General features: G+C 54.0%; 1 protein-coding gene across 6 annotated transcripts in view; it reads right to left on the reverse strand.

The window, feature by feature from the left end:
• Window positions 1–554: 554 nt before the first annotated feature.
• The window catches only part of TRAF1 (TNF receptor associated factor 1), a 30,322-nt gene continuing 5,487 nt past the window's right edge, over window positions 555–25,389 (reverse strand). The window contains exons 1-9 of one of the 6 annotated variants that reach the window (XM_060608843.3): window positions 23,549–23,664; window positions 20,063–20,314; window positions 19,574–19,964; window positions 17,638–17,722; window positions 8,980–9,045; window positions 8,084–8,494; window positions 6,088–6,265; window positions 4,008–4,156; window positions 555–1,754 (exon numbers count right to left, since the gene is read on the reverse strand). In XM_060608843.3, coding sequence (XP_060464826.1) covers window positions 1,536–1,754; window positions 4,008–4,156; window positions 6,088–6,265; window positions 8,084–8,494; window positions 8,980–9,045; window positions 17,638–17,722; window positions 19,574–19,713 — 1,248 coding nt within the window. In that variant the 5' untranslated portion in view covers window positions 19,714–19,964; window positions 20,063–20,314; window positions 23,549–23,664 and the 3' untranslated portion in view covers window positions 555–1,535. Of the gene's footprint in view, window positions 1,755–4,007; window positions 4,157–6,087; window positions 6,266–8,083; window positions 8,495–8,979; window positions 9,046–17,637; window positions 17,723–18,114; window positions 19,534–19,573; window positions 19,965–20,062; window positions 20,315–22,954; window positions 23,164–23,548; window positions 23,665–25,389 lie in introns of those variants that run through there. The other 5 variants (XM_060608845.3, XM_060608846.3, XM_060608842.3 and 2 more) reach the window with 5 other exon arrangements.

The raw sequence follows: 25,389 nt of genomic DNA on the forward strand, positions 1-25,389 counted from the left end.
CTGTTCCCCCCACTGAACTCAGAGTTTCTCCAGGGTAGGGCGCACATCTTAACCCCTCCCCCCTAGTGTCTGGGGAGGGGAGGACAGGCGGGGCTCAGTGAGGCTTTGCTGAAACAGTGGCTGCCGCTCACGCTGTAAGAAGCGAGGATGTGTCTCTTCCCATCAGAAACGTGTGAGCAAAGGCAAGAACAGCAGTTGTCTTTAGAAGCAGCTTGTCCTCAATCCCGTCAGCTCAGCACCCAGGGTGGGGGGACGAAGATGTCATTCGCCAGGACACAGGTGCTGAGGCAGGAGTCCCCAGAACTTGCTGGGCCAGACCTCTACGTGTTGCTTCCACTTGTCCAGGGGAAGCAGGGAAGTCTCCACTACTGACCAGCTGTCCGCCGCGGGGGCAAGAGAAGGAAGCCTGGCATGTTCACGCACAGCAAGGTGCTGTCGAACATACAAAGCACTCGTGCTTCCTTGCTGTATTTGGGCCTCGTGAAACCCCGTGCGCGGGGCAGGGCCAGCGAGGGTGCTGCCCCCCATTTTCAAATAAAGAGGCTCAGGCGCTGTGGGGTACCTGGTTTGGGCCCAGGTTGGATATGCACTTCATGGAAACCTCAACAGAAATGTACAAAAATTTCTTTCTTTGGTTTTATACATATTGAAAAGGACAGCCTCTGCTCAGTGGCTCAGAGGCCCTGATCAGTCAACTGAGAGAAGTGAATACCTTGCTTAATTAGGTGACACGAGATGCAGGAAAGTGCGAAGGTGGTGGGGCCTCCAAGGGAAGGAGAGCAGAGAGTCTGTGCCCCCCTCCTTCTCCACATTTCTTCCAGCTGATCCTGGGAGCTTTCACCTGGAGGAGGTGCAGGGGAGTCCTGCTGGTGGGCACGGGGCTCAGGACTACGCAGGCCCCTGCGCAGTGGGGAACGGAGATGCCAGACCCGGCATGGCAGGTGCTGTGCGGGCCAGCCCAGCCCACCTGGTGGTACTGAAGGAGAGTCAGAAGCCTGGTGGGCATGAGGTTCCTGAACGTTTCCGGAACCCCTTCAAGTCCTAGGTCTCTTCTGGGCCAGAGGCCCAAAACTGGAGACTTTCTGGGCTGGAAGGAACTTGAACGTCTTTAAATCCTTAAAGCCCCAACTTGATGCCTTCCAGCCCTGGGCAGAGATCTTCCTGTCTGAGAATTTCTTTGCTCGGGCGCTCCTCCCTATGCTCACCATCCATGCCAAAGGCCTGGTCCGTAGTCCCTCCCTCCCTTGGTCACAGTCGCCTCAACCTGTAGGGTTGTGTGCTCGGTGCAGAGGGCAACGAATGACCCGGCTGCCGTCTCCTGGACCCTTTGCCCCTGTGGTCCCAGCCCAAGGCCCTGCCACCTAAGCTGATGGCCAGCCACGGTCAGTCTAGCAGGCCCGCTGAGATCCTGCCAGCCCGGCCCAACATCGTGCCCTGGGATCTTGGGCGCCAAGGGCAGGACCTCAGTCATCTTACTAAACCCCCAGTGGTGCTCGCTCGGGAGTCAGGTGTGGTTCGCACAGTCCCTACCCGCCCTAAGCGCTTGTCTCCACGATGCACTTGAGGAACATGGTGTCATCCTTCACGTAGGCATGCCTGGGTGACTGCAGCCTGCTGAGGGGGAAGAAGAGTGGGCAGCCACTGGCCACGTTGGTCTCACTCTGCGGCCGCTGGAAGGATGCTGAGCTCAGGTCGGGCCGGAAGGCGTCGATGGCGTGCTCGCGGTTGTTCTGGTCGAGAAGCATGAAGGTGACCTGTGCGGCAGGGGGCAGGTGGGAGGTCAGGCCCTGGGCGGCAGCACCGAGGGACACCTATACAGCCCCTCTGCCCCTGAGCTCAGGCAGACTGGTAGCCAAAGCAGCAATGTGGGGACCACACCTGGCATGCGGCAAGACCCGGTTAATGGAAGCATCTGGTTTCTGAGCAGTCTTCAAGGGTTGCCCCATGAGTAGGGATCAGAAGGGAGGGAATTCAGAGCTGTGGTCAACTTTGGTCGGGTGCTAAAGGCGGGACCAAGCACCGACGAGGAAGCCAGACTCCATGGCCTCCAGCGCCCCTTCCTGATGGGAACTGTTTGATCCATCAACTACGGCTGGAATCTTCTGGGGCAAGGCTGGGGGCAAGAACACACAGGCCTTCTGCAGAGGGGCTGTTAGTCAATGCCCTGAAATGTGAATGGAGTTTCTGGGATGCACAGATACGCGGCCCCTCAGAAGCCAATGATCTACGTGTGACACACACCCCTTTCTCCGGCACCTGTCACTGAAACACCCGATGCCTACCATAGTGGTTCTCGAATTGGGCAGCACTTTATTTTAAAACGTGGATTTATTTATTTGGCGCCGGGGGGGGGGGCAAGGGGGGAGGGGCGCGGGGGAGGGGTGCAGAGAGAATCCCAAGCAGGCTCCTTGATGTTAGTGTGGAGCCCGATGCGGGGCTGGAACTCACCAACTGGGAGATCATGACCTGACCCAACACCAAGAGTCGGACGCTTAACCGATGGAGCCACCCGGGTGCCGCTGGCTGCACTTTAGGCAGCCCTGGGAAAGCTTTAAAAACCCTGATGCTCAGGCCTCACCATTTACAGCAGTGAGACTAGCCGTTGGTATTTTAAAACTCCCCCTGACAGGCATGGGAACCACGACCTGCCGACTGACTCATACCCAGACCACTGTGGCGTCCCCACCCCTGCCCCACCTGTCTTCCGTCCGTCTCCCTCCACCCTCCACCCTCCACCCTCCACCCTCGCTGAGGTCTGTATGCTCGACCCCACCCCTTCCTTACCCTGCCCCCTTGCCACTGCTGTTTGCCTGCAGGGAGTGCCCAGCCTTCCCCCACCTCCCTGCTCCTATCCTCCTTCTAAATACTTTTAATAGGCTTTATTTTTTAGAGCAGTTTGTGGTGCAGCGCCAAAGCGAATGGAAGATGTAGAGATCTCTCCATACCCTCTGCTCCTACCCAGCCTCCCCTCCCCCCCCAGCACCCACCCCAGGGTGGTCCATTTGCTGATGCACCTAAACTGACACATCATAATCACCCAAAGTCCCCAGCTGACCTCCGGGTTCATCCCTGGTGCTGTGCGTTCATCCTCTGGGTTTGGACAGATGTACAATGACATGTATCCGGAATTACAGTACACAGAATAGTTTCACTGCCCTAAAAATATCTGTGTTCTGCCTCTTCGTCGCCCCCTCCCCCCGCCCCCAACCCCTGGCAACTACTGATATTTTCACTGTCTCCATAGTTTTGCCTTTTCCAGAATGTCATATGGCTGGAACCACACAGTCTGTAGAGACCGTTTCAGACTGGTTTCTTTCACTCAGTGATTTGCATTTAAGGGCCCTCTCTGTCTTTCGATGGCCTGGTGGCTCATGTCTTTTTAGCACGGATAATATTATCCACTCACCTACGGAAGGACGTCTTGGCTACTCCCAAGTTTTGGCAATTATGAACGAAGCTGCTAGGGCCATCTGTGTGCAGGCTTTTGAAAACAAAAGCTTTCAACTCGTTTGGGCAAATACCAAGGAGTGTGGTTTCTGGATCATATGGTAAGAGTATGTTTAATTTTGTAAGAAACTGCCAAACTACCTTCCAAAGTGGCGGTGCCCCATTTTGCAATCCTGCCAGCAACGAACGAGGGTTCTGGCTGTTCCAAGTCCCTGCCAGCATTTGGTGTTGTCAGTGTTTTGGATCGCGGCCATTCTAAGAGGTGCGCAGTGGTTAACTGCCTCCTTCCCTTTTCTCTGAAAATGCTGCCAGTTCAGTCTAGCCCCCCAGCACCTCCACCAGGAAGTTCTCCTTATTCACCCCAGCATGTGAATTTCATTTCTGTGTGCCATCCTGGGGAGCTGGCCCAGGCATTTTAGTCCCTGGACTCATGATAGCCATGGATACCAGACGTGAACTCCGGCTCTTCTCTTATAAAAGGTGAAATTGAAATGCAGGGAGGACCAGGGCACAGGCTTCCCCACCCCGCCCGGTCACCCCCACCCACCCCCAGCCCGTACCTTGTTCCGAAAAGGCCAGGGCAACAGAGCATCATACTCCCCTCTCATGACCACAATGAAGAGAGACAGGTGGGTCCTCTTCCCCGTCCCGTCCCCGTTCAGGTAGAGCCGCAGACACAGCTTGTAGCCGTACTTGGCAGTGTAGAAAGCTGAAATGTGGAAGCCAGAGTCAGCACAGGGGTAGCTGGAGGGCATTGCACCTGCAGGCGAGGAATCTGGGACCTGTGCTAGGCGTGCCCAAGGTCAGTGGCTTACGACTAAGCCGACTAAGCCGTCTGGGGCTGGAATCCAGCACTCTTCTCCATTCCAGGGCATCAAGGAGAACCAGGCTCTTGGAGATCATCTAGCTCAGTGGCTGTTAACCCGGTGTCAGACCACAGATTGCCGGGCCTGGACTTTGATGCACTCGTGCCAGGCGAGGACTGAGAATGTGCATCTCTCAAGGGGCATGGTGATGCTGTTGGCTCCCGGACCACACTTTTGATTTAACTAACCTGCATTTTGCAATGGGGAAACCAAGCCCAGCAAGGGCAAGTGGGCTGGCCCTGGTCTCACAGTGTGCCTGGGGCAGAGCCAGGCCTAGGGCCCCACAACACTGACCTCTTTCTGCTGCCCTAGGCCAAGTGGTGGGGGTCCCCTGGAAGCTGGGGGAGACTGGGGTAGCTCACAGTTCTGCCCGCCACCTCGGCGAAGGCCCCTGAGGGATGAATCATCATCCCCCGGTGATTACGCAGAGGGGCCCGTGGGCTCTCTCCGTGGGTGGCCGAAGGGGCCATCCAAGCGTGGGTGCCAGTGGCTGTCACCACGAGGGCCCCTCTGGGAGGGGCTGATGGAAGATGGTGGGGCGGGGGCAGGCAGAAAGAGGTGGAGGAGGGACAGACTGACAGGCTGACTCATCTGTCCCCTTACATTTTGGTAAAACAGGAAGCCAGAGACACTGCTTGCTTTTCCCCCCCCTTTGGAAAGAAGTGAGGAAAAAAGGCCTACGTGGAGGAGGTGAGGCCACCCCATGAAGGGGGCTGCCCCTGAGGAAAGGGGCCCGGCTTTGGGAGCCAGCCCTGCTCTGTGCTGTGGAGCAAAGGCCAATGCCTCTCTTCCTCCCAGCCCTGTTGGTCGCGGGTGCAGAGGAGCTGAGGAACAGGGAAGGTATGAAGCTGGGGCAAACGTGAGAGGCTGTTAAGATTGTAATTTGCAGAGGGGCACCGTGGTGGCTTGGTCAGTTAAGTGTCTGACTCCGGCTCAGGTCATGGTCTGGCGGTTCGTGAGTTCCAGCCCCGTGTCAGGCTCTATGCTGACAGCTCAGAGCCTGGAGCCTGCTTTGGATTCTGCGTCTCCCTCTCTCTCCGCCCCTCCCCTGCTGGCGCTCTGTCTCTTTGTCTCTCTCACAAATAAACATTAAAAACTTAAAAAAAAAAAACAACCCATAATAAGATTGTAACTTGCAGAAATCCTCCTAACAATCCACCCCCTTACTTAGACGCATGTGTGTTAGGAGTCGGGAAAAGCACATAGGTCAGAGAACTTTGTGCACAAATATACACACTGTTACAGAAACGGACACCGGTTAATTCAGAGAAAAGTCTACTGAGTAACCAGCCAGGCCCAGGGGCCCCAGAAATGAATGCGAAGTGGCCAGGTTTACAAAGCACTCACTCACACGCTACCCTCAAGCTACGAAGGCACGTTTTACTGAACTCTCCACTGGCCTGACTTCAGGCCACTGGCTCTCTGACGGCAGGGGCCTGCGGGATGCCCCTGTGGAAAGCATCCTCTGCACCCCTCTCATTTCCTCGAGCTCTGGTTCCAGCACTCTCTCGTAGCCCATAGCCACATAAGTAGACAATAATCTTATTCCTATTTGCAGAATGTGACTGATCTCAGGGAGGCAGAAGGCATGCCCGGTTCAAACAGCCTGAGCTCCATGTGGCTGGGCGGGGAGCCTGCCTCCTCCACGGTCCCAGTGTGGCCTCAGCGGTCACAGCATGGCAGTCACAGAGTTGGGCTGCTGTCCCTGCTTGTTTCCTGGGTCCAGGAGAGCCTGCCTCCCCCTGCTGATCTGTGCCCCTGGGGGAGCCGGTACCTGGAGAGAAGAGGCTGACGGTCCGGCCACAGGCCGACTCGTGGCAGCGCCTGGTGACATTGGTGATCTTCCATAGGAAGGTGCCGTCGAAGGAGGCCTCCTCCATGAGGCGGAGGCTCTGCTCCAGCTTGCCCAGGGCCTGGTCTTTCTGGGCCAGGGTCTGCTGCAACTCCACCACCTGTGGGGAAGCCCATTCAGCCAGGGACACCAGAACGCAGCTTGGGGATGGAGAGGGGATGATAGGATAGAGAGACAGATCTGTTGGAAGTATGCCTTCCTGACCATGCCTCCCTCAAGTATCTGTTTCTGTTCATGCTGTCCCTCCCGGCTGGAATCCCCCTGCCTTTCTTCTCCACTGGCCACCTCTATTTATCCATCAGGAATCTGGCACACACAGCCCTTCTTCTGGGAAGCCTCCAACTACTGCCCTCGCTCAGCTGGTCTCTCTCTCTTGTCTGTGTTCTACAGAGCCCTTACAGCAGTTTTTTTATCTTTTATTTTTTTTTTAACGTTTATTTATTTTTGAGACAGAGAGAGACAGAGCATGAATGGGGGAGGGGCAGAGAGAGAGGGAGACACAGAATCTGAAACAGGCTCCAGGCTCTGAGCTGTTAGCACAGAGCCCGATGCGGGGCTCGAACTCACAGACCGTGAGATCATGACCTGAGCCGAAGTCGGACGCTTAACTGACTGAGCCACCCAGGTGCCCCCCTTACAGCAGGTTTATGAGATGCATCTTTCTGCCCTTCCTACTAGATAGATGATTTCTCCTAACGAAGGCTGGGCCCATGCTCATTTTTCTCTGTGTCCAGGCCTTGCAAAGTTCCTGGCATGTAAGAGTAGAGCCAGGAAGGCTGTTGATGGACTGAAGCCATGGTTGCTGCCCTCAGAGAGCCCTCCTTCTAACTGGGGCAAGAGTTACATGAAGAGAGGCTTTACTCGGTCACTTGAACCCAGTGCCTTCCTTTTCTGGTGGGTTCCCCCGTTGACATTTGAAAAAAATACAGATGTATTCTTGGGTATGCTCAGGTAGGGAAGGTAGGAATGGAAGTGAGTATCCTTTAAGGAAACTGAATCCCTGATTTTACTGATGGGAAAGCTAAAATCTTGAGAGGGGAAACGACTTACTCAGACCTACCCAGCAAGTTAATGGTGGAGCTGAAACGAAAATCCAGGCCTAACTCAACTTGAGACAATGATATAGTATTGCTGGACCATCACCCCTCCACCCCCCCCCCCCCAAAAAACCCCAAAAACCAAAACCCAGCAACAAAAAACAACATTAGCATGGTGACTGGTTATATCAAGAAAAGTATAAGCTCTGGAACAAAGGAGGGCATAGTCCTGCTCAACCAAGAACTATCAGATAGGTGAATTGTCTGGAGTTGGTCTGGGACCACCCTCCGAGTGTGGGGAATTCTCTAGAGACTGAGACAGAGCATATGAGGACAGCATGAAGCAATGTGCTTTGATGAAGGTGTGAACACACCAGGAATGTTTAGCTTCAAGAAGGAAACACTATATCTGAAGGGCTTCTATGAGGACTAGAAGGCAGAATTGTTTTGTGGGCCCTGAACAATGCAGGGGAGACACAGAGAGGCTGATTTTAGTTTAGTATAAGGAAGAACTTTCTCATAGTGAACAATGCAGGGGAGACACAGAGAGGCTGATTTTAGTTTAGCATAAGGAAGAACTTTCTCATAGTGAACAATGTCTACCAGTGGAATGAGACGCTTGGAAAGGGACTATCCTATCAAGGAAGAAGTTCAGGCAAAGGAAATGAAGCATGCTGGATGGAGGAGTTTGCCCTGGACTACAACTTGAGACTCGGTGCTCTTCCTGAGCACGGGAGAGATATTTCTCATGGGCAGGGGTGATTGCTCTGTGCGCGGAGAATGCTTAGAAGGAAGGCGGCTGGTCCGCCGCTCTGGAGACAAGATGGGGCAAAGGGGACCCCCGAGTCAGCCTTGAAGGTAAGCTTGCCTCCCATGCTCACCCTTTGCTCCAAGCTCAGGATGTGCTCACGGTCGAGCTGGCTCTGGTGGATGGAGGCTGCTAAAGCCAGGTGGGAAGCCTCCACCTCCTTGTTGAGGACAGCGACGATGTTCTCAAACACACGCAACTTCTCCTCTAGCTCAGCCAGGAGCTTCTCTTTCATTAAGTGCTGCAGGGCCAGCTCATCCTGGCTCTCAGAGCAGGGTGCCCGGTAGCAGTCAACTTCCAGGTCCCCAGCCACCTCCACGGCCGCCTGTAGCTGCAGGTCTGACAGATTCTGCTCCAGGGCCAGGGGCCCAGAGCCCAGGCCAGAGCCCAGCTGGGCCTTCCACTGTTTCACGAACGCCAACAGCAGGTTTAGGTGGGTGGTCTGGGAGGTGACCTCATGCTCCTGCATGAGCTTTGGGCTCCCCTGTCGAGACAGCGGGGCTGGTCAGTGAAAACAGAGAAGGCTGAGGAGAACCAGGGACCGGGGGAGACACCTGCCACCCAACGGCTGCCAAGGAAAGTCAGATCCATTCACCCAGCACAAGGGTGTGTGTAGCAAGAGGGATTTGGATGAGGATCCTGGCATCAGACACACCCAGGCTGAGCCATGTGCACCCCAGCCTCTAGAGCAACAATTCTGCCCAGCCCTTGAGTGCATTGATAATTCAGGACCACGGACAGAGGCCCGGGGTGGGGGGGTGGGGGAGGGGGTGTATTTTAGCGATGCTACAGGGCCCAGGTGAGACATTAAGAAGAACTTTCCTGAGTACAGGGATGATTCACTAGTGGGATTTGTTGCTTGGGGAAGTCATTAACGTAAGGGACATCCAGAGGAGTAGCTTGATGTTGTGGGAAAATCTGGGAGGGGCTGAAGTGGGCAGGTCTCCTTTCTCACATCCGGATGCTTACCTTGTAGGAGCAGCCAACACCAGCAAAGGGGCACCCAACTTCAGCCTCAGCCACCTCGGGGTGATCCTGGAAACAATAACCAGGTCATTAGGTGTCACGTGTGCCCCGGTGGCCACCACTGCGGCTCCCTGCAAAGCACTGGGATCTGCCAGGGCATGAGCTGGGCTGGCTCACATGACTTTGCACAGGCTGTTCCTTCTGCCTGGATGACTCTTTGCCCTCCTTCGAGCATCAGCCCTTGCAGGACTGTCCTTCACAACAGGGTCAAGGCCTCTGTCATGATCCTGGGCAGTGCTGCTACTTCTTGCACTGGGGCATGTTCCACCCAGCCCTACAGTTGTCATTCGCTCTTTGGTGGGCCCCACAGGTCTGGAGGTCTGTCACAGCTGTGCTCCCAGCATTGTCCCAGGGGAGACACTGGGAGCATGCTGGGCTGCATGACTGAGCACCTCCCTCCTCCTGAAGCCCAGGGGGCCGCTGCTCCCAAATGCACCCCCCTCCTTGGCAATCCATCCTTGACTGACTGAGGCATGTCTGCTCTGCACTGCTGTCCCTTACAGATAATGTGTGCCCTGCGGGGAGGGACGCAGACAGGATGTGACAGCAACTTGACAACACTGTTAACCAACTTATGCACCTGAGGAGTTTACAAAATGCTTTCATGATCATGATTCTGATCAGGGCCCCTAACAACACTGTCAGGAAGGCAGAATAGTTTTTTTGGTTCCCATTTTACTGATGAAGAAACTGAGGCTCATAGAGGGGAAAGAGTCTGCCCAGGAAGGAACAGCTATGGAGCAGCAGAGCCACAGAGCTCTTTCCACACAATATCACCATCTCTTATCAAGAATAAACCCATGGGAGGGGGTGCCTGGGTGGCTCAGTCAGTTAAGCATCTGACTTCAGCTCAGGTCATGATCTCACGGTTTGTGAGTTTGAGCCCCGCGTCGGGCTTCGTGCTGACAACTCAGAGCCTGGAGCCTGCTTGGGATTCTGGGTCTCCCTCTCGCTCTGCCTCTCCCCTGCTTGTGCTCTCTCTCTCTCTCTCTCTCTCTCTCTCTGCCTTTCTCTCTCTCTCAATAATAAATAAACATTAAAAAAAGTAACAAACTCATGGGAGATTGGCAGAAAAAATTTTCCAAAACATATTATCTATAAAGGGCTTGTATCCAGAATATATAAAGAGCTCTCACAATTCAATAAACGACAAGCAACCTAACAAAATGGGCAAAATAATGAATACATACATTGGAAAAGGAACTAACTAACCTATGGAAATATGCTCAACATCACTCATCATCCCAGAAATGCGAAGTATAACGAAATACTACAGTGAACTACCACGATCTACTCACTAGATGGCCAACATTAAAAAAGAGCGACAATATCAGTTTCTGGTGAGGATGTGGAGGAACTTGGGAGTGAAAAATGATACACCCAACTTTGGAAAAATTGATGCAAGTATATCATACAGTCAAATGATACTTAAAAAGCAACTTTCTTATAAAGCACGCTTATAAAGTTATTGCACAACCCACACATTGCATTCCTAGGAATTTACCCAAGAGAACCTGAAACACACATCCCTGTGTGTGTGAATGTTCAGAGTAGCTTTCTCCATTATGGCCCCAAACTGGAAGCAATCCAAGCATCCATCAAGGGGTGAATGGATACACAAAGTGTGCTGTGTCCACATGCTGGAACATTCCCTAGCCATCAGATGAACTGAACTGCCGATACATGCAATGACACAGAAGAACCCCCAGAGCATTACGGTAAGTGAAAGAAGTCAAACACTACAAGAAAAGACTACATACTATGATTCCATTCTTAGGAGATTCTAGAAAAAAATAAACGCTGGCGACAGAAAGTGGGTTCAGTGGCTGCCTGGGGCCGCAGCTGGGGAGACTGACTAGCCGGGGGGCACGAGGAAGCTTTTTCAGGCGTGGAAACATTCACCACCTTTGCTGTAATGGTCACACGATGTATACATTGCTTGGCATTCGTCAAACTCGAGCGAAATTCACTTGAGTGAGTTTTATTGCATATAAGTAATACCTTGATTTTTCCAAGAGCTTTGTTTGTTTTTAAAAAAGAATAATGTTATGCGGCAAAATGAAGGGAGATACGGAGAAAAGTGGGGGGAAAGGAGAGGTCTTTTAGGCTAAGCAAATACAAGGCCACACTAGTTATTATTCTTTAGAAGTAAAATAAACAAGAGCTGTGGGTTTACTGAGTATACTTGGTGTGGGGCACAGAACACAGCTCAGCAAAGGGCCGCCCTCCCCTTCACCGCCTGCCCCGGGGCTTCAAGCACAACTTGTTCCCGGCAAGGAATGGAACACAGATGTTTCACCGGGGCGGGGGCAGAGGGCAGCTTTGGCAGAGACCCAGCCTGTGGCGACAGGGCCTCTCCCAGCAGGTAGCTTTCAACACTTGGCAACAATGGAGAGCCTGAGGCTAGAAGCGGACCGGGTTCCTGAGTGAAGGGACGGACCAGGGGTAAGCTCTCACCCCCTAAGTCTGAAGTGAGTCACAGAAGGGATAATGAAGCAAAAGTGACAAAACTAAGGGTGGAATTTCAGACATCACCCGCAGGTGGAGGAGCACGTGTTCTTTTGGCCGCTGCACCTTGCTGGTGTGGTCTGTGCGGGCAAAGCGCGCTGCGGCACGGAAAGCACCTTCTGGATGTATCAGGATGCGTGGATGGGCGTGGCCTGTGATCGGCCTCCCGTGGCTGACAGGGGACCGGCAGGTGGACGCGGGAGGCCTTCCGAGGCCTAGGTGGCCAGCCAGGCTGCCCACAGGCCCGCCACGGTCCGCCTCTCGCTCCTTGGACTGCCGCACGGGTTAGCGGGCTCTGGGGTCAGCCCGTGGGGGTGCAAAGCCCATCTCAGTCACCTCACACACTGGCTGCTCAGCCCTGGGAGAGTCGTTAACCGCCCCCTGCCCCAGTTTCCTCATCCGCAAAACGGGGATAATCATAGTACGCTCCCCAACCGCCTCATGGAGTTGTGAGGATTACATGAGCCGATGCTTACAAGCGGTGGTATGAGTTACTTGTTGCTGCTGTGACAAAATACCACACGCGCAATGGCTTAAAACAACACAAATTTATTCTCTTGACAGTTCTGGAGATCGGAAGCCTTAACCTCAAGGTATCGGCAGGACTGAGTTCCTTTCCGGAAGCTCTAGGAGGAGAACCCGTTCCCTTGCTTCTTCCAGCCACAGCCTGCGTCCCTCAGCTCATGGTCTCTTCCTCCACCTTCAAAGTCCGCAGCACAACAGCTGCCAAACTCTCTGACTCTTCCGCCTTCCTCTTATGAGGACCCTTGTGATGACCCTGGAGCCACCTAAACAATCCAGGGTAGTCTCTCCATTTCAATTCAATCTTTAATCTAATCACATCTGCAAAGTCCCTTTTGCCGCTGTTATGGGCGGACTTGTGTTCCCCCCACCCCCCTCCCCACCGCCCTCCCCTGACCCCGCCAATTCATCTGTTGAAGTCCTAACCTCCAGAACATGACTGTGTTTGGAGACAGGGTCTCTACAGAGGTCAACATGAGGGCATTAGGAAGGCCCCTAATCCAATAGGACTGCCGTCCTTATAACAAGAGAAAGTTTGGGCACCAAGGGCGGGCGATTTGAAGATGCTGGAAGAAAACAACATCGACAAAGCCAGGGAGAGGGGCCTCAGGTGAAACCCACCCCGTTTTCAGCTTCTTGCCTCCAGAACCATGAGAAAATAAATTTCTATTGTTTCTGCCAACGTGGTCTGTGGTGTTTCGTCACCGCAGGCTGAGCAGACCAATCCAGCCATGTAAGATGACGCAGTCCCAGATTCCGGGAGTTAGGATGTCGACATCTGTGGATACCATTCTGCCCATCAGAGTGTTCAATAAATGTTAGCCACGATTAGTAGCAGTGGTATTATATTATTTGTATTTTTATTCCTATGGATTAAGCATTGCCCTTAGGACGTTTTTTTTTCTTTCTCCCGTTGCTGTCACATACGTGCTTCTCACTTACTTATCACCTCTCGAACTCTTAATAACTAATCCCGTAAAGCCCTATTTTGCCGTTCGATTTCCTCGGGGAGGCGAGGAACATCCTCGGTGTATTCGTCTTGAAACTGCACCAAAGCACTCTTGCGTGTTATCTCGTGGGATCCCTGCAGTGATCTCTGGAGGCAGGCAGGGTGCCAGCAGCTTCCTCTTCATACAGATGGGGAAACTGAGTCATGGCGCGTCTGAGGTCACACCAGGCTGGGTCTGGGTCTCCTGTCCCGTAGTTCCGGGACCTTGCAAGGGTTTGCTGCCTTCTGGGCACCTGTGTGAGCGCCCGCCCCATCGGATCTCACGGCACCATGAGGAGGAGGTTGGGGCTTTGAGGTTCTGCTTGTCGTCCAAGTGGGGAATCTGAAGCTCAGGGACGACCAGTGATTTGCAGGGGGTGATGCAAGTCCAGGGCAAAGACGAGGTATAAGCCAGGGGCCTGGAGTCCATGACCAGGGTCCCTCCTCTCACCAAAGGGTGGCCTCACCTGAAGGCTGGGGACTGAGGGGCAGGAGAGGGAATCAGGCTGGGGTTGCAGAGGAAGAACGGGGCATCTGTCCCGGGCCAAGCCTGGTATATGTCTGGTGCCATGAGCGGCCCCTGTGTGAGTGGCCTCACCGCCTGCAAACTGCTAAAAATAAAATTCGCAGTGGAATTTTCTCTGAAGAGGAAACAGAAACAGAAAACAAAACCCCAGCCCTGAGGGAACACTTGTCCTTCTGTCTGTATCCGAGAAGTCTGGGGGCGTGTGGTGTTCCCAGCCACCCTGCTTACCCAGGCCCTTTGTGATGGGGTCATCCAGAGCTCCCCCCCCCCCACTTGGGGGCCTGTGGGCTTCCGAGAATGTGAGAGCATTAAGAGAGTGCCAGAGCAGAAGGAGGGCCTCTGTGAAGCCACTGCACAGAACACAGGGCCTGCGGTGGGCCAGGCACCGACCACACTGTTGCATCAGACCCAGAGGCTGGCTCAGGTCTTGCTCTGGTGTCAGCTGAGAGATAGGCACTTTATGGCGACAGGGCGGGCCGGGTCAGTGTTTGTCTACCTGCCAGTTCCTGCCCTCCTCTGTACCCGAGCCAGTTTCCTCTTTGGGACCTTCTGCTCAGCTCACCACTTCCTCCAGGAAGCCCTCCCTGAGTCTCCTAGTAGAAAGCAGTCTTGCCTATTCCTGTTTTTCCACAGCACTTGGTGGATTCCAGTACTTTGGGCCGACTGTGTTATTTAAACCTGCATAAAACACTTGGGGTGATCCCTCAAGAGAAGACGCCATCGGCCTAGGTTTGCCTTCCCCCCCTTGTCGTATGACTTTGGCTCAGGCACACCTTCTCACTGAGCCTCAATATATTACCTAAAATCTAGGTAAAATAGGAATATTACCATCACCCATGACATAGGATGTCATGGGGTCGACAAGGTTACAGATGTAACTATCAAGTTCAGAAGTGTAAGGGTGCAGGGGTTCATTTCCAGGCATCACACATCAAGGGACACCGAGAAATGGGAGAAACAGTTATCTCAAACGCACAGAGACTGGGGACAGACTCCAGAGGGACACAGTCAGTGTCTTCTCACAGATGCAGGCCTGCTTTGGGGGACAGAAGCCTATGACTGACTTGCCTTTTGTGGCCGTAAGGGAAACAGACTTCGGCTCAGTCCAAAGAGGAACCAAGAGGTAGAAGTGATTGTTTCAGGAGGTAACGAGCCCGTGGCTTACTGTCAGCCACCGGCATCAGATGCCAGCTTGCTTTTGGCCTTCCTGAGCTGTCTCCAAGGGAAGAGAGTGAGAGATGCCCCCGTATTCACAGTGTCGCAGGCAGGCAGAATTGAACGTGATTTTCCAGCCACTGCGTTGCCCCCTATTTCACGGTCACTTCTATAGGAACGTCATTCCAGGCAAGAATGCAGCCTCTAACTAGGCCAACGGTGATCCTTTAATATCTGTGTCTTACGTTAGCTAATCAGCCCGTGGCTGTGAGCATTTCTGGGACAGATGTTACTCTAATGAAGTCAGAAGACAAGGACACGCCGATAAGCAGATGGCATGGAAAGTGTTCACAAGGCCGGGCACCTCTGGGCTGGACTCGGCCGGACTCCGGCCACCCCGCACCCCATCTCCCAGGTTTCCCCAGATGCACAAACTTCAGGATGACCACATATGCAAAGTGTTGACTCCTAATCAGCTGCTTTGGTCAAAAGTCCCCCAAAGTTCCCATCAGGGGCGGGAGGGGTCAGAGGAACCTCTGGTCTTTCCAGTCGTGGCTTTGTGCAGGTGTGAGACTTCTGGCTCATGCTGGCCCCCAGCTTTCCACTGGGGGTGCAGTGCCGACCTCCTCAGGCGGGGAAGCGGGGGTGGGGATGGGGTCTGCCGTTGCCTGCGCCCAAGAGGCAAAGGCCTCCCACGCAGGCAGCACCCGCTCCCACCTGGAAGCCTGTCACGGTTCCTATCATTCCACCATTAGAGTCATTTCATTGGATTTAAGGCGGCAAGTTTCAAACTGTGCCCTGCAGGATGCCAGGATCCCCTAAAGTTCCTCGGGAGCTGGGACAGAAGGAAAGGGGACAACTAAAGGTTACGGGGTGTCAGGCTCCCCCTCAGTCAGATTCACAAAGATGAGAAATTAAAAGCCCTGGAGAGATCTAAACTCTCTCTTACTTATATTATCCGAGATTTTACAAGGCGTGTGTATTAATTTTGTTAAGAGGCAAACATAAACCAAATTGGAAACGATCTTCCTGGAGCACTCAAGCAGGCAGGGGCCTCAGAAGGCATGTAGCATACGGCCTCCTCTTTGCGGGTGGAGTTGGGGGGTGCCCCGCAGAGCCAGGGGTCTGCTGGGGTCTCAGGGTTAGCTCACTAACACGTCCCAACGGGGAGGCCTGCCTCAGTGTATCCAATTAGCTCTTACACCATGTTGCAACGTGTACAGTTCTAGAAAAATGCATCGGGTCCTCACTCTTATTTCCTTGAGGGCCTGCAGGGGAGGGGCTGCTGAGGAAAGGATGGGGGGGGGGCCCTCAAAACCAGCTCTGGTCGGGGGCAGGAAATTCCTCCAACTCTCTGCAGGAAGGGGGCCAGGATGGAGAAGGGAGAGGAAGGTGTGGAGACTTGTCGGCCTCTGGCTTCCACAGGAGGGAAGGAGAGACGCCCACACAGGTACTCTGGACATCACAGGTCCTGGAAAGGCTTGGCAGAAGCCAAGTTCGCTTCTTCGTTTTACAGATGGAGAAGCAGGCACGGGCATTATCTTGGCCGTGCACGGAGTCTACAACATCCCTGGTCACCAGGCTCCTGACCGCTGGGCTGTGGTTTCAGGACAAGGAGGGAACTTGGGCTGAAAGAAGCCAGGTATCTCGCAGACAGGGAGGGCGGCCGAATGGTGAGACCCTGGTCACTAGGGCGTTTCACGCCGAGACTCCCCAGTGGGTGTTGGGGCCCTACGTGTAAGACCAGGGGTGTGGATTTAGAGCTATGGTTCTTACAGCTTGGGACCAATACAAGTTTTGTTTTGTTTTTTTTAAGCCAGAAGATTAACATAAAGACTGCCACTTTTTTAAAAATTTTACCAAGTAAACACTTTATCAAAAATCCCGCCACCTACTATCACTGTCGTTTCATTTGTACAAAGACACGTACAGGGAGGGCATAATCCCAGGGTAAAGGTTGATTCTATAAGTGGAAAAGATTCTAGTTTTATATAAAACAACAACAAAAAAAAAACCCCACAAACTCACTACAATTTCCTTATTCTTATCACTTTGTCATATACCGGGGGGACTGGACCAGATCCGGTCAGCATGCGGGAATCTGCCCTGGAGACATGCCTGGTGAGGGTTCTTCCAGCTTGGTAGGGACAGAGTTCTAAACTGCGGTGCCTGAGAATGCGTCTTTGGCCCCTCACACGTCCAAAGCTATTTCTTGTTCCTAGAAGCACAGCGGAACTTGAGACAGAAGCTGAGAATGCCTCTCCCTGTCCCTGGATACAGGGGCAGAAAGAAGTGTCTCGATCGAGAGGTGATGCACCTGTCCATAAAGGGCCAGATGGCAAATATTTAGCGCTTTGAAGCCTCCGTGGCAACTACTCACTTCTACTGTTGTAGGGCAAAAGCAGCCACGCACAATACGTAAATAAATGAGCAGGTAGTGGCTGCAAACCAATAAAACTTTATTTATGGACACAGAAGTTTGAATTTCATAAAATTTTCACGTGTCCCAAGATGCCATTCCTTTGGCTTCTTAAAACCATTTGGAATATAAAAGCCATTCTTAGCTTGTGGGACACACAAAAAACAAACAAACAAACAAACAAACAAACAAACAAAAACAGGGGGCAAGCTAGATGTGGCCCATGGGCCGTAGCTTGCAGACCTCTGGTCTAGACTGGTGTTCTCGCCCTGAATCTGTCACAGATCGGTGAGGTATCTTTGGGTAAGTCCCTTTGCCACTGTGAATGTCAGTCCCCCCACTGCTTACAAACTGATGCAGTCCAGACTCCAGACAAGGGGGCAGGTATCTTCCAGAGACTTTGTGGGCAGCTGCCCAATGGCTTCCACCTCGACAAAAGGGAAAAAAAAAGGACAAATACTCTTTCCAGGCCGTGCCACGTACCTTCTCCTGAGACAGAAGGCTTCTTGGGCTTACAGACTGGGGGTCGTCCCCTCTGCATTTTGGACACATCCGATCCTCGCCATTCCTGGGGACACATGAACAAAGCCTGCTGAGTGAAGATTCGTGGCTTCTCGGCACCAACCTCCATCCTTGTCGCTGCAAACGCCCAGGCCGTGCCCGGTTTCGCAGCTGATTTCAGGTGCAGGTAGGTCCGCAGCCCCAGACCCACCATTCCCAAACTTCAAGAGTACTGGGCACCCGGTACCTTCCCATAGTTCGCAGTGAGCTCAGTTAGCTGCTACACCTGCCCTGGGGTGACTGGAGGCTATCATCACCCTTACCTACCCCACGTAGTGTGAGCCCTTCTGTTTCACGGCAGAAATATTAACATGCCCCCGTCCCCGCTGGAAGAATAAAGTAGTAATGCACTGACTTCCTTTTCTAAAATCTGAAAAAGTCCCGAATTCCAAAATATACCTGAGCCCAGGGGTTCCGGTAGGGATTTGTGGATGTGTGGTTATATTTGCTCTTCCCGGCTTCCTCTATTAGGCTTTGGGTCTCTTACTTTCAGTAATTTTGGATGAGCACAGTCAGAATAAGAAGGGGCCTCAGAGAACAACCAGCCTGGGTTTCCTAACCAGGAGTGGGTGTCAGACTCTGAGCGCAATGACACTTAGATCTATGTGCTTTGAGAAAGCTCCCGAGGGGTTCTGAGCCACAGTGAGAGCCACCCGTCAGGCCCAGCTTACACGGGAGGAAAACGAGGCCTCGGGGACGTATGGGTTGGCCAGGTGCAGACCGATTCAGGAGCTGGGCAGAAGAGACCCGTTGCAAAAAGCCTGAGATGAACCCCCCCAAAATCAGCTTGATGGTAAAAGCAGTCAAGCTTTGCTCCCCGCCCTCCCCCCGCCCCCATTCCCCGCCTGGCTTTTCCACAGCCACATCCTCCCCGCTCCTCACAGCCTCCCCAGGCAAAGCCCCAAGCAAAGGTCACGTTGGCGCAAGGCAGTTTGGGAGCACGTTGGCCAGGAAGCTGACCGGGGACAGGCTGCCCTAATCTCTCCATTAGGCCTCATTGTCCCCATCTGTAAAACAGGATAGTAACGGTATCCACCTTTCCTGCCTTCTTGGAAGAGCCAAGGAAACAGTGCTTAGCACACAGCAGGCGCATAATAGTTGCCTCGGATGGGATGTGGATGCTCATATTGTCACACCTGAATTATTTATATTGTAACTACAAATATACACGTTTTTACATATTATATACAGCATGTATGATGTATATTATATGTACTTGATACATATGTAAAATGTATATTCTATGTAAATACATGTATCTGTATTTATATGCGGATATACACAATCTAATATATTATACAAAAATAGATAAATATAGATGTGTATAAACATAGACATCTGCTTCCCCTTTAAAAGCACTGCCAGCACACAGTATAAGGAGGTAGGTGGTATCGTGGAAAGAGATGTATTTTATGACACTTTGTCATTTGCTACGGGAGCTTATGCTCATCCTGACAAGAACTCGCTCGCGCGTTGTTGGTTGGGCCTCGTACCAATCCCGGGAGGCAGAAAAGAGCTTTGCAGGCATTTTACAGACGGAGAAGCTGAGGCTTCGAGATGTTAGGCACTTTGCACAGGCCACACAGGCAGAAAGTAGCCCCGCTGGCTGCAGAGCCCGCCCCCCCCCCCCCGCCCCCTGCCCCGGGTGGCCTTCTGCAGGGGTGAGTACAGCTTTCAGTGCCTGCTTCTCTCTCCACCACCAGTCAGAAGGGCCAGTGGCATGGACTGCATGGAAAGGGTGTGGAAACTGAGGCCCGGCCAGGTGGTCACCTGCCTAAAGCCATCGGTTCCTCTCACCCTCTCCTCCTGTCAGGGGTCCCTCCCTGCCCACCCACCCTTTGCTCCTCCGACCCCTCACCTCACGTTCTCAGAGAGACAGGCAGCACAGCAGAGGGCCCTGGGCTCTGGTGGGTCCGGGCAGGCGGTGGGGGGCCACCCAAAGGGAAACTCGTTCTCATCAGGGGCTGGGCGGGGGCTGCTGGCTGAGCCAGAGGCCATCCCGGGGTCCCAGGCTGGCCTGGGGGGCCCGTCTACGCTCCTCTGGGGCGGGGACCGGGCCTGTAAAGTCTGTGCTGAGAGAAGAGGTGAGTTCTCTCTGGTGAGCAGGAGTCTGACAACTTTATCTTTTTGCTGGCTTGTGTGGTTCAACGTCACGGCTGAGTCACAGCAGGGATGGGGCAGGAATTACCCTTTGTGGTGCAAAAAATCCCCTGGATGGTGACTGAAGGCTTTAGGAGTGTCCAGTCATTCTTTAAAGTGAGAGAGAAAAGAAAACAAGTCAGAGAGAAAAAAGAACCGTGCCGCGGATTTTCAGGAACTGCAGTGAAAAGTTCCCCTCTCTGAGCACCTTGGGCTGCTTCCTGCTGGCTTCCTCCTCCTCCTCCTCCTCCTGGGGACTTCAGTGGTGCGGTCACAGCCGGTGTTCCCTGGCACCCTGACGCAGCCTAGAATTCTCGGTGAGGGTGCTCACTGCCCCAGTGGAAATCCCCAGGGTTCTGAGGCTGGTTCAAAAATGCAAGCTCCAGGCGCTTTAGCTGTGCGCTGGCCAGAGTGTCTCAGGTAACAGTCACTTCCTCACAGTGGGTCTTCTTAACCTCATCTGTAAAAAAAAAAGGAGTCGTAACAGGTTGTCTCCAAGGCCCCTCTGGGCTCTGAGATTCTGGAAGCCGGTGGCCAAGCCACCGGAGGCAGCTGAGAGGCTTCTGATGCCCCGGCCCTGCCCGTGGCATTCCTCGTCAGTCACGGTGATGACACAGGGCTCTCCCCTCCTTTGAAATTAGGCCGCGGGACCATGATCTGGGCCCTCCCCCCGCAATGCCCCACTCAGGAAGTCATAGGTGGCCACATACTTGGGTCAGGCGCTACCACGTCCTGGCTCTGAGGAGAACAAAGCTCGAAATAAATACTAGGTCGCAGGGAGTTGGGCTCAGCGGCCAAGTGGGACGGAGACCCATGGCTGTGTAGGAACTATGGTCGCTGGTATGTCTTCTGCATCCTGGGCAACATTTTCCTTCCTATTCCATAGAGCAACCTGATGAGAATCCACTGGCCGCATATAGGCACAGAGGAACGAGATGCCTGGTCCAAAGTCAAAGCCCCCAGTAGTGGAGCATCAGCAACAGGTCTGTGGGACTCTAAGGTCCGTGTTCTTTTACCCAAGCACGAGGGACAAAAAACAAGGCAACTTGGTGGCGCTTACAGAGCTGGGATGGAGGGCAGGGATCCCAGCCTGTTTTCTCACCTAGTTCCACATCTTCCTATCCTGCTGGATTTTGCAAACTTTCATAGTGATTTCAAATCATGGGCTTTGAGGTCTGACAGATGGGAGTTGGGATCCTGGGTCTTCCATTTACTAGCTTTGGGTCCTGGGACATGGCCTTTAACTCCTCTGAAAGTCTGTGCATCTGTGAAATGGGGATAATAGTTTCCACCTTCCCCGTCTGGTGTGATGGCGGAATGAAGTGAAGGGTGGGAACCTGGCGTGGTGCATGGCCCAAGGGGACTGCTTGGAAGGCTTTGGCATGGTGTTCCACTCAGGGCCACTATGCTCCCAGCTCTTCAAGATCAGGGAACAGAATTAAGATGGTAAATTTTGCTTATATAGCGTTTTCACACCCATCAACTTTACTTGAGCCTTGTAAGTGGGCAAGGCAGGTCAGATGTTGTCCTCTGACCCCAGAAAAATTCAACTGCCCCTCTTCGCTGGAACCACATTGGGGCTCCTGGCAAAGAGGGCATGGTACCCTACCACGGCAGTGTAAACTGGGACCTCCCTCTTCACCAGGGCCAGCCATGGCCTGGCCCTCTCAGCAAACGACTTTGAGGCCTACTTCAGAGAAAGGGAAAGGCAGTCCCTTAACCACATACCCCAAACCTGCAAACTTCCCTGCATCCCCGCCAATTCTCTCTTTCCCTTCCTTCGGCATAGACAGGCACTTACCTCCCATCCAAGTTCTGGGTCCCTCTCTCCTAGTCCCCTTTCTCTCCTCTCGGTCTTCCAATGCCTCCTTTTCTACCAGCTCTTCCATATGAGCATCAAAATATGCCCAAGTTGTTCCAATAATAAAAGTGGAAAATGATCGGTACGGCATTTTAGGGCCACGTTAAGTACTTTTAACTGTCTCAGCTAATCTTCACGTGATCCTTAACAGGCAGGCATTGTCCATCATCATCATCATCATCCCCATTTTACAGATCAGAAACTGAGGCACAAACTGGTTAAGTGACTTGTCCAAGATCTCGCAGATAGTGTGCGGGGACCCCTGACCCCAGAGCCTGTGCTTTAACCACACGGTCTGCTTTAAACTGCTCTTCACCCTTATCCCAAAGTCCTCCCCTGTGTCGACACTCTCTCCTCACTCTATCAGAACTTCTGGAAAAGACTGGCTGCATGGAGAATTCCTCACTCGAATCTCCGGGAACCATCTCCCCAAGATTCTCAGCGTTGGAGTCACCAAACGCCCGGGGCCTGTCCCGGCTATCCAACCTGCCCTCTGGCCAGCACCTCACACCATTGGTGGCTTCTCCTTTCAAATTCCCTTCCTCCCTTTGGCTTTCGCACCCTCTCCGTGTACCTCCCACCCCCCACTTCTCCGGACACTCCTTATCTTCTCCTTGACCCCTTTCTCTTCTGCTCTGAACCTCCACTGGCCTCATCTCCGTGGCTCCACCGCGGGATCTGCACGGTTGGAGTCTCTCCGCGCCGCATACACCCCCTCCTCCCAGCCGTCCACTTGCCCTTTCCGGCGCCCTTGACCAGACCCCTGGGTCTCCGTGGGCTGGCCCCAGGATGGGGTTGGGCGCCCGGCTTTTCGATCCCATAGCGTCCCCCACAGCCCCCTGCTCCATGAGGCCGATGCCGGATTGCCTGTCTGTGCCCCCCAGCCTCAGTCGTGCATCCCTCCCGCCCCCGGGCAGGTGACTGTCGCCTCGCCACCGCCACATCAGGTGCGTGCCCAGTGCCGAGAGCAGAGCGGCGCCCGCCACTCCTCGAGGAGGGGGCGAACCCCCGGGGCTGCCCCCGCTGCCCGCAGGAAGGGCTGGGGTAGGAGTCCGGGGGCGGGCTCCGCAGCCGCGGCGTCCAGGTCACGGGCCGCGCCGGGAGGCCTGCGCCTGGGGAGTCCCCCGCGCGAGCGAGCGGGAGTCGGGGCGGCCCGGGCCCGGGAGCGCGGGGGCGGGGGCCGCCGGCAGCCCCGGGGCGGGGTGGCCTGGGGTGGGGGCGGGGTGCAGTGCAACCAACCTCGGCGCCGCCGCCGCCGCCGTCGCCGTCGCCTCCCCGCGGCCCAGCGAGAGCTTCCGGTGGGGCGCCGGGGACGTGGCCCGGGAGGCGGAAGCCGGGAAGGCCCGGGGCAGGTCCCCGCGGCCCCCGCCGACGCCCCCGGCCGCCCCGGGGGCCGGGCGGGGCGGGGCGGGCGCCTCCCCGATGGGGAAACTGAGGCTCGGGGTTGGGGTCTGCAGCGTGGGCGCCGGCACGCGGCCACGGCCCTTCTCCCCTGGCACAAATGCGGGACTCAGAAAAGCATTCGCGGAGGAAACGAATGCGCACCTGGGACTCGCCCCCCTGCCCGCCCCCCTCTCCGGCTTGCCTGAAATCCCTCGTGGGGACGGGACGAGCAGCAGCAACACCCCCAAGCTTGGCTCTCCTGGGTTCGCGCCGGGAGCCGGGCCCAGGGCTCGCGCGGCTGCGGGCTGCCCGGCGCGCCGCGGTCGCGGTTGGCGCGCAGCGGTCCGCAGAGATGCTGCAGAGCGGTTCCGAAGGCACGCGACCAAACTGGATGTTTTAAGGCACCGTGTCTGGTTTCACCTACATACGCACGCACACCAGGCCACTTACCCGCCGTGCGTTTGGGTGCATCAGTCAAAATCGTTACGGAACTTAGTGGAATTTTTAAGAGATACGAACGGCCTTCGGTTTTATGAATTTGACGAAGGCTCCTTCTTCATCACGCCTCTGATAGCTGCAGGGCTGTTAGCTGAGGGAGGAGTGAGGCTGCCCACTTGGTTGGTTTGCTTCGGTTTTAGTTACTGGGAGAGGCATCTAGTAAGTTCTCTTTATGTGTCAGGGTCTCTCTTTTTTTGGTCTGATACTTAACTGTGTTTTTATTTTAAAAGAAATTTAATGTTTGTTTGCTTATTTATTTATTTATTTATTGGGGGGGGGGGAGAGTGAGCGGGGGAGGGGCAGAGAGAGAGAGAGAGAGAGAAAGAGAATCCTAAGCAGGCACCCACCCTCAGCCTGGAGCTGGAGGCGGCCCGATCTCCCCAAGCCTGGGATGGTGACCCGAGCTGAAATCAGCCTGATGCTTAAGCACCTGTGTCCACCCAGGTGCCCCCCCCCCCCCCCCCGCCCCCCACGCCCGGGGTTTAGTTTTTTAACCTGAGATGTGTTTAAGCCTCCTCCCCAGGGCAGACCTTCTTCTAGCTTCTCAGGGAGTAGCTGATGCTTCAGGCAGAGAGCTGTGCTGCTGAAGGGCGAGCCTTCGGGTCCTCCCTGGAGGGGACACACCTGCTCAAGCAGAGGGTCTCAGGGGCTTCTAATAGTGGCAGTCTGTGGGAAGTTTGACCAGTGGTGTCCTCTGGAGGGTCCTTCAATCCTGAGAGGAAAGGATTGAGTTTTGCATCTCTGGTTTAAAAACTCATTGATTCGGGGCATTTGGGTGGTTCTGTTGGTTGAGCGTCCGACTTCAGCTCGGGTCACGATCTCACGTTTGTGAGTTCAAGCCCCCAGCCGGGCTCTATCCTGACAGCTTGGAGCCTGGAGTCTGCTTCGGATTCTGTGTCTCCCTCTCTCTCTTCTCTCTCTCTCTCTCCCTCCCCCACTCGTGCTCTGTCTCTCTGTCTCTCTCTCAAAAATAAATAAACATTAAAAAACGTTTTCAAATTAAAAAAAAACGATTCCCGACTCTTAGTCCAATCCGGGAAGGATTTGGGACCTGTGAAAGCCATTCTCTGGTCCCACCTCTCTCCCAACCACCTCTCCGCCCCCCAAAACAAAGCAGTGTAAGTGCACCAGCAGCCTGACCTCACTCTCTTCATGTGTCACTTCCTGTTTTCAAATTAATGAGCTCATTTGGTGGAAATTCACCAAGGGAAATAGTTTAATTTTGGAAAGTACCAAAAACTTATCTGTAGTCATTTGGCTTATTCTGGGGGGCTCTTGAAATTGAGGGGGCCTCACCAGAGGACCTCTGAGTGCTCAGGGAATGGCGAGGCTGAAGAAATTGAAAGCCAAGCCCCATGAGGCTGAATCTGACTCAGAAAGGAAACGAAACCTTTTGGAGACCACTCATCTCTACCCGGTAGAGAAAAAAAAAAATTTTTTTTTTCTAAAAATAAGTTTAAAAAGAAATGTAGTCCGTCTGGCTAAGCCCTAAGATCTGGTGGTCTGAGCATGAGGCCGCGACTGAGGAACAAGAAAGAAAACACAGGGAAGTAGGGAGGGTTTGAGCCTCAGCGGTTCCTTTCACATCTGTATCTGCTGGGTTCGTTCTAAGAGGCACCAAAAGACTTCCATCCTCCACTTCTGCCCCAGACCTTCAGCCACCAGGCTCTTGATATTGAAGTTGCCCTCCTGCGCTCCTAGCCTTTTGAGCTTGTGGCTCCTGAAAGGAGCTATGTGCTGAACGATCAGAAGGACGCTGGGTAATTAAAGTTTTGTGAGCCATGCTGCACTGT

The sequence above is a fragment of the Panthera onca genome, chromosome D4, assembly GCF_046562875.1.
Source record: "Panthera onca isolate mPanOnc1 chromosome D4, mPanOnc1 haplotype 2, whole genome shotgun sequence".
NCBI classification, from domain to species: Eukaryota; Metazoa; Chordata; class Mammalia; order Carnivora; family Felidae; genus Panthera; species Panthera onca.